Source organism: Clarias gariepinus, chromosome 1, assembly GCF_024256425.1.
Source record: "Clarias gariepinus isolate MV-2021 ecotype Netherlands chromosome 1, CGAR_prim_01v2, whole genome shotgun sequence".
In the NCBI taxonomy this organism is placed as follows: Eukaryota; Metazoa; Chordata; class Actinopteri; order Siluriformes; family Clariidae; genus Clarias; species Clarias gariepinus.
Genome location: NC_071100.1, coordinates 25516332 through 25525000, shown reverse-complemented (window position 1 = coordinate 25525000; position 8669 = coordinate 25516332). Strand labels below are relative to the sequence as shown.

Below are 8669 nucleotides of genomic sequence, written 5' to 3'. Positions count from 1 at the left end.
ACATATACATGCACACAGCTTATTGATGTGCTGAGCTCACTCATGTGTCTACAGACCCTCGTCAGTGTGGCAACAATCTACATACACGCCTGTGAAGATAAAGAGTCTATAGGGCAATACTGTTGACATATGCCTAAGTCAGTGTAACACGTATATCAATAGGGCAAATACTTATTGTGTGATGAAAACTTTAATTACAGTTTGCCAATCATAAACAAACGCCTCTGAAGCTGTGTCTTAATCAGGCGCCTGTCTCCTCTCTTTCAGCTGGTCGTACTCTGCAATATAGAAATGTATAAGCAAATGAGAGGGGAGTTTCATTCAGTTTAATGAACACACAGTGAGCCTATGACTAATCCTCTGGACTAATAGAAGCCGAAATTTGAATGTCATGAGTAAGACTTTGTAGTCAATAGAGAACTTTACGGGCAGCCAGCGTTGCTTGAATAAGCCTGTAGTAATGTGTTGCTGTAAAAATTGTTTTTTCCCGATAAAGCCACAGGCTGCTGAACAATCTGCAATTTCTCTACAGGGGCAGACAGATGGCAACTTGTTACGATAGTCCAATCTAGAACTTATGAAACCATGCATGCTCAAAATAACTAGTGTATTTTCCGAGTGTGGATATGTTATTATGAGCAGTGATAGTTATGATAGTTATGAAGTGATAATCACACATCTAGAGTTACACACGTTTGGTTTTACAAAAATCCATGATGTTCAATCTTAAAAAAACACTCACTCACTTAGGGGAGCCTAAAGCTAACCCAGGACGCTTAGGGCACGAGGCGGAGGTACACCCTGGACAGGGTGCTAATCCATCGCAGGGCACACACAGTACGGGCAATTTGGGAACGTCAATAACCTAACCTGCATGTCTTTGGACTGTGGGAGGAAACCCATCAAACACGGGGGGGACATGCAAACTTCATACGTCCAAAATATGCAATAATTTCCTTTGAACAGTTAATATTGAGATGTATCTGTAAAGCTTCATAACGGCTCTAATCTGAGGTGCTGTTTGTAAATTGGTGATTTCTGAGGCTGGTGACTCTAAATAAATGTCTCCTCTGCAGCAGAGGTAAGTTTTGGTTTTGCTTTCCTGGGATGATCTTCATGAGAGCCTGGAAAACTGGAAAATACAGTTCTTGCAAGAACTATTACAGAAATTCTGACCATCGTGTCTTAAAATAACAACTGACTGTTTCTGGTTTTTGTTACATAATTACCTAATTCCATTTGTGTTATTTCATAGTTTTGAAAATCCTGTTATTGTTGTAGGATGTAGAAAATAAATCACCAAACAAAAACAAAGAAATTTGCAAGTGATCCCAAACTTTTTAAGCGGTAGTCTACTGGTGTATTATTAAAGCCAGTATGAGTTCGGAGAATTACATGTCCAAGGGGGAGGCAATAATAATAATGTACCTTAAACAGGATTTTTTTTTCCTTTTCTGAAAGAATGTAAAAAGAAAGGAAGAATGGTGAGAGAGCTTGAAACAATAACACACACACACACACACACACACACACACACACCTAGCTATATCAGCATCGAAAGTTGGCACAGGTGGGTTGAGGCGTTCGTATCGGTGAATGAAAGGGTCCTTCTTGATCTCCCAGATCTCGCGATACTTGTCCCAGGTCTTCAGGTAGGCCTGCAGGTGAGTGGCACTGGCCTTCATGCCTGCAGCTATTGCAGACTGAATCTTACAGATCTCTTCATCCTGCTCTGTAGAGACAGAAAGAGAAAATAATCCACTTAAAAAGATAACACCGAACGTGTTTTCGTGTTAACATTGTTCGCACCTAGTTAACATCAAGGCTTTTTTTACATCGGGTCCAAATACTAGAGTCAGTAGGCAGGAAATAGACCAGTTCACACATACATATACTGAACTCTCAGTGCAAATGCAAGCGTGCGAGTGCGATAACACCTTTACATAACATAATAAGGGTAAAACAAGCTCTTCACTCCATGCTCTACACGATAGCAATTAGATGTAGGGTTCATCATAAGACCCTGAAAGCCTCAGAGCCTCAGAGAGTTTAGTGCACATAATTAAGTGGAAAGACATGAAAGTGAGGTAGAATCCAAGGACCAGGGGAGTGATGAAGGTGACTGCGGGTCTAAGAAACATAGGATAAAACAAATGACGGAATGTCTGTTCGACTAGTCCAACTAAGCCAAAAGCTGAGGTTTAAGAGGAGAGGATGGATGAAGAACAAAAAGGATCATTTTAAGAAAGAAATAAAGGACTGAATAGGATGTATGAAATGTAAAGGGGTAAAGAGGATGTACCAATTATGCTGTGGATGGGTTTTCTCTGGGAGCGCACGCATGAGAAGAGGTCAGGCAGCCGCTTGAAGCCTGAGACGGTGCTGAAGAGCCGAGAGCTGATACTGTTTACTGTCTGAGTTAGCTTTTGCAGAGTTGGGGAAAAGTCCACCTGGAGGTGACACACACACACACACACACACACACAAAGTGCTATCTTAACTGAGCCACTGGCCTCTTCCTGCATGATTATTATATCCCTCAGGCTCTGGGAGCTATTTGCCTCAGGCACTCCCATGTCAACTCTACCTAAAACAAATTACTGACCCTAGAATAATGTCAGTAAAGCACAGTCCAAGTTAAACTCCCACTGTCTTGCTCGCTCTGCCTTTCCACTTTTGCTGCGTAAGATATTTTACACATATCTGTGACTACTTATACTAATCTAGTCCTTGTAGGAAGATATATAGAGCTCGACATTAGCGCCTGTGTGGTTGTACATTGTAGTTAACAGATGATATTGGCCATGATGCATGCGAGAGCACCAGGCGGATCTTTCATTAGGATTTATCAGGGCCAGGACGCTTTGTTTATCTGCTTGATGATGCATTACCCTGTACAGTATGTAAACTACAACGTATGAGACAAAGATGCAATCTGTTAACGCTTTTTTTTTCAGCAGCGTTTTTTTTTTTTTTTTTTTGCATTTTGACCCTGGATAGTGTTAAAAATGACACAATCTATATATGTAAGTGTGGCTGAGAAATATGGCATGTAAAATGAGCAAGTGTTGACATCAGTTTGCAATCTTGGATGCACTGACTGTAATAAAAAAACATGAAAGAAAGAAACGTGGGTGTGTATTTGTGTGTGAGTAAGTGAATGACTCAGCTAAAATATCCCACGTAGTTGTTACCAGGTGGGTGCAGGTTACAGTATCACAATAACAGCATTCTTTTAAGATTCAATGAGAAATGATTTGTCTTCATATAGGTGTGATGGCCTCTTTGTTTTAAACCTGTGTGACGCTATCCCACATTCATATTTTCTTAGTTTATTAATGTATTTCAACTATAATAAAATGAATGGTGATTCTAAGGAGCAAAGGATTACACATAAATATTTAATGAGGAAGGAAAAATACGCTCTTTAAATATGTTGTTTTTGCACAAACAAAGAACTTCTACAACCTTAAAGAACTGTTACATTTAAATTTCTCAATACCCCACTATTGAGAACATACTGTATATACGCCTACTTTGGTTTATAGTTAATAATTTGTATTATACAATAGTTTCGACCGAGTAATCGGATTGGACGAGAGGCATTCCACAAGTGCTGATATAGAGCATAACGGCATTGGGATGTTTAACTACTGTACATGTATCACTCCACGTCACAGGTGTTCTGACACTAACAACCGGACGTAGCCTGGGTGAAAGAGGGCCCTATGTTCCGCAGTAATGAAGGGAGAGCAACTGATTACCAAAACCAAAATTCACTTTCAGCAAGAAACACATCTGATAAGACTATTTCAGCTTTAACAACTCAACAATTTCATCTAAGTAATTTCAAGTCACATCTGAACCAGGTGTATTCTTTTATTCATGGCTTCAAAGTAGCTCCTAACACTTCAAGGGCTTTATTTGGTGTGTGTGTGTGTGTGTGAGACAGTGGATTGGACACCCTACATACAGTAGCGCATTACATTTCTATTGGGACTCATCCCTGGAACCTGAAATTAAGCAAACCTTCTAAGACTGTCCAGCACCTTATCCAACAATATAGCATTCCCTCTCATGTGATACTGCTTAAACGACGATAGTACATATGTTTCACTTTGATAGTTTCCACTTATTGATAGATTTGATAGATTCCCGCCTCTGTGTGCATGGAGTTTGCATGTTCTCCTCTTGCTTGGTGGGTTTCTTTCGTTGTTCTCTGGTTTCCTCCCATAGTGTGAGTGTGTGTATGTGTGTGTCCCCTGCAATGGACTGGTACCTTGTCCAGGGTCTACCCTGTCTCGTGCCTTACAGTAAGTGTCCTGGGTTAGGCTTAAGGCCCCCTGCGACCCTGTATACAGGATTAAGCAGTGTAGACTATGAGTGAGTGAGTGATTTTGTTGGGACAAAGGTAAATTTATGCCAGTGTACAGGTGATACTACATTAATGTAGGCATCTGTTATTAAATAAAGTTTAAGCAAATACTTTTACATATTGTATATGTATATGTATGTCCTTAGATTTAATGTAAATTAAATATGTTTATAAAGTATTTTGTATGTGCGTACGTAAGGTTTTTTTTCGCTTGTTTGTTTTTTGTTTTAGTACCTGTGCAGTAGACCCAGATGTGTCTTGTCCCAAAACCACTTGCACTACGAATAAAGGGTTAGGGGAAGTCTTGCTATCTCCATTGATCACTTTGGAAAGTGCCTGTAAGGAGCACTTAATGTTCATACGCAGAGCCTCTTCTACCATATGATCCATCTTCTCAGTGTACGTCACCCAGTGTTGCTGCACCTGAAAACATACACACATGCACCACACAAACACACACATGCTTACATCTTACCATCTGCTGGCTGACACACGCACACGTACATTCACACGTACAAGCTGGAGGAGTCAAGCACCTGTTCTTAGAGCACACAAATACCCACCTGCAAATACATGAATGTGCAAAGTCACCCACGTACCAGTTCAACACACAGAACAAAATGAAACGGATAAATAAAAATTCAATCAAACACGCGCGCACACACACACACACACACACACACACACCTTTGGCCCATCGTTGCGAAAGGTGCTGTAGATTCTGCTCAGAATCTCAACGACATCCTGGTGTGCAGTCTTGAGTCGACGCAGCCGGCTCTGCTGATGTTCCAGTTGGTACTGCTCGAACTCCAAATCTTTGTACACTGTCCTGCCGTCCACATGCACCAGCAACAGCTCGCTTATCTCACTGCAGCGCTGTGAGATGGCCAAGTGTGCGGCCTTATACTCATCTACCAGTAACTGGACCTGTAAGAAAGAGCAGAGAGGTGAGGAGAAGAGAATTCACAAAGCAAACAGGGTGAGAAAAAGGTAAAAAAGAAAAATTCACATTGTAATTCACTCTAGGGTTTTTCCTACAGGATTTATTTGCACTCTTTTCCGATTTATTTAACTTAGCACATTACACAGAAGCACATCATTTTCGATTCCTTACATACAGCCTGCATGCCAAATCAAAGGAGACAGGCCTTATCCTTAAAGTATCTCTTTCCTAATACCGCAGCTCCTCACGCAAGCCGTGGAGCCGTGGTGCTTCTGAAACACCATCTAGGGGTTTCTGGGTTTTTCCTGGTCTTTCTCATATTGAGACTAATCTCCTTCTCACTCACAGCTTCACATCACATCCAAACTCCCATATCTGGACTTCATAGCTTTCATAGGATAAAAAAATGCAGCATAAAAATAAGATTTCAGGCTTTGATTATGAGAGATGGTATAATGTGAGTGTGAGTGTGTGTGTTTAATGTTAGCCTCCAAGCCTACTCCCCCCCATGCCATGTGGCTGTGTGGACCTAATGCTCCTGTCCTGTTCCTGACATCGTGCCCCAGCAGTGACTGATATGGACTCTGACATGAACTCTGTCTCCTCTCTAAGTCCTACTGACTAACACATGAACACACATAAAAGGCTAAATAATTTCATTATTTAGTATGATAAAAGGCATTAATACCGTGAGTGAGTGAGAAACGAAGAGACAGAGAGACAGAGAGAAAGGGGACATACTGTAGTGATGGCAGTGCACCAAGACTGACTGGCTCTCATTGTGGATGCTGAGGTTTTTCATGATGAGCCGTGCCCAAGTGGCATTTATTACACGGGATGAAGCATTCATGTCTCTGCCTCTGTATTTACCTCATTACTGCAGGCCACCGCCAGTTCATAATACATCACAACTTAATATACAGGCTGCATAATAAAGAGCCATCCATGGCATGCATTTATGACCTGATAACACCAGTAAGAAAAACTTACTGAGAACTGCTCATAGAAATGTTTTCATTATTTAGTATGATTTTCTGCTATGTTTGAATTACCCCAAATACATCGACACGATAAAATAACACATATGGAGTGAGATATGAGTTGGTCGAGGACTAATTTGCAGCATTTCTGACTTTCTAAATGACACCTACTCGTTCGAGGATAGAAAAATGTACATGAAGGTTCCCTTAACTAAGATATTTGTGTTTTATCAATTTATCTTCAGTAACTACAGTACGTTACCCTGGTCAGGGTCAAGACAAATCTGGAACCTATTTCGAAAATACTGGCATGAACAAACACTTTATGTCACTTATTCAAAACTTTTGTTTTTGAGAGGTGGGAAGAACCTGCAGGAAACGCACACAGACGTAGGAGGGCATATAAAACTCTCTGGAGCTGTGCAGCACCCAGCATTATTACTGCGTTTAGTGAACTTTAACAAACCAGGAACATCTGCATTAATAAACCACGAATAAAGTAACACAGGAAGTTCACACATGCATAAACTGACATCTGTTTATATGGCAGTGAAATAGACCTGCGCTGACTAATGTTTGTTGAATTCATGACTTTAAACAAGTCCATAAACATAAAAGCATGTAAGCAAGCAAAAAAGCATGTCGCTGAATGTTGATAACTTCCTGATCTCTGGTCTCCAGATGTAAATAAAAAAAACTGCTAATAAGCTTCAGTTCTGAAACCAAAATAGTTCTTAAAAAGTCAAATAAAGTCCTTTAGCCAAAGTAGACAACCTTTAGCTTGTTTTTTCTATTTCAAAATGATATATGATAGCAGAAACAGTAGCATAGCAGGCTATAAAAAAACTGCATATTAAGGCAAAAAATATTGTAAAAGAAATAAAACATTACAAAACAGATACAAGCTTTAGAATCATTAGTCACATTTTATTAGGTAGTCTATATTACTACAGTTAAACCCTTTATCTGTGAGTAAAGATGTTTTTTAGGAACTAAACTTATACATCTGCACACATTGTAAAAAACATAACCAGTGAAAAATCTGTTAATAAACTGTACCTACAGTATCTACTGTATGTGAAACTCCTGAGCAAAACTAAATCAAAACTCCAACATGCAAATTACTGACATCCCTGGGAAACTCCACCTTCACCACAGACTGGAAAAAAGCTTGGTTACAATCTCCCCCTCACTCTCTTCCCTCTGCCAGTAATGTAATCCGTTACTTCTCTAAGTGAATCGTTGTACATCGATAGGTTTGTCTGGCTGCTTGCCTGGTGCTCCCTACACACCAATTTGTCAAATGTATGATATTTTTAGACTTCATTAAAGTTAAATGTTGTGTTACCCTGCTGTATGGGTGCCTTAAGACTCTTTTGTCATGTTTTAATACATGTTGCTTCCAAATTCTCGTTTCTGGATAGTATGGAAAGTTTCTTCTTGAAAAAGATTAATTTATAGACATTTTCCACTACAACCTTCCTATTTCCTATTCAGGTTACTTTTTTCTCTTATTCACTTTAGAATGTTGTTGATTATAATCATAAGTGACACAGTGAGTTAGTGGTTAGCACTATCACTTTGCACTAGCAGGATTGGGGGTGCGAATTTTGAATCTGGGTGCGAGGTGTTTGCATGTTCTTCCATGTTTCTCCCACAAAGGTTTCGCCACAGTCCAAAGACATACTTTGTCAGCAATGCTTCTGAATTAGCCTTGGTTTTTGCACCCCATCCATTCCCACCTGCCCCTGAGTTCCCTGGAGTAGGATCCAAGTTTCTCACAGCTCTACACTGGATAGCAGTAAATAAAATTGATAAATGGATAAATCATTATAATAACCATTGTTGTGTTCCTGAACTAAAGATGACCCCCAAACACTCACCACTAACTTCACTGTAGCCTACTGCTTATTTGCACTGAATGGCACTCAAACCACATCTCCAAAGACTAGTAACATCTAAACAGTGACATCCTCACCTCCATACTGTGGAGTTTCTTAAAAATGCATAAATGATGATAATGTTTTTTAGCATTGCGGTGGTTTTGTGTCGTCATAAGAGAGTGAACAGATGCTGACCTTGCTGGCATGCAGTCTGCAGTCACTGATGAAAAGGCTGGCTGTTCCTTTTGAAGACCAGAACAATTTGGACAAACCTGGCTGTATCTTCTTGTCTAAGAAATGGATACGCTCCTGAAATAATCTGTGTGCATCAGGAGAAAGGGCTCCAATGATCCTGTAAAAAATGTTCATATTTGTACATGAGCATTTTCATAAAAACTTCATTGCTTGTCTAAATTCATTGTTGTTTTTTGTTTTTTTTTGTTACACGTAATCAACAAGGTCATTTTTGCTGCATTTTACAAACTATT

The 8669-nt window shown here is 39.8% G+C and overlaps 1 protein-coding gene across 1 annotated transcript in view; it reads right to left on the bottom strand.

Annotated features, from left to right (window-relative positions):
• Positions 1–8669, bottom strand: part of dnah2 (dynein, axonemal, heavy chain 2) — a 153301-nt gene that overhangs the window by 110914 nt on the left and 33718 nt on the right. The window contains exons 15-19 of the mRNA XM_053485050.1: positions 8377–8533; positions 5063–5302; positions 4610–4798; positions 2303–2450; positions 1540–1732 (exon numbers count right to left, since the gene is read on the bottom strand). Coding sequence (XP_053341025.1) covers positions 1540–1732; positions 2303–2450; positions 4610–4798; positions 5063–5302; positions 8377–8533 — 927 coding nt within the window. The remainder of the gene's footprint in view (positions 1–1539; positions 1733–2302; positions 2451–4609; positions 4799–5062; positions 5303–8376; positions 8534–8669) is intronic.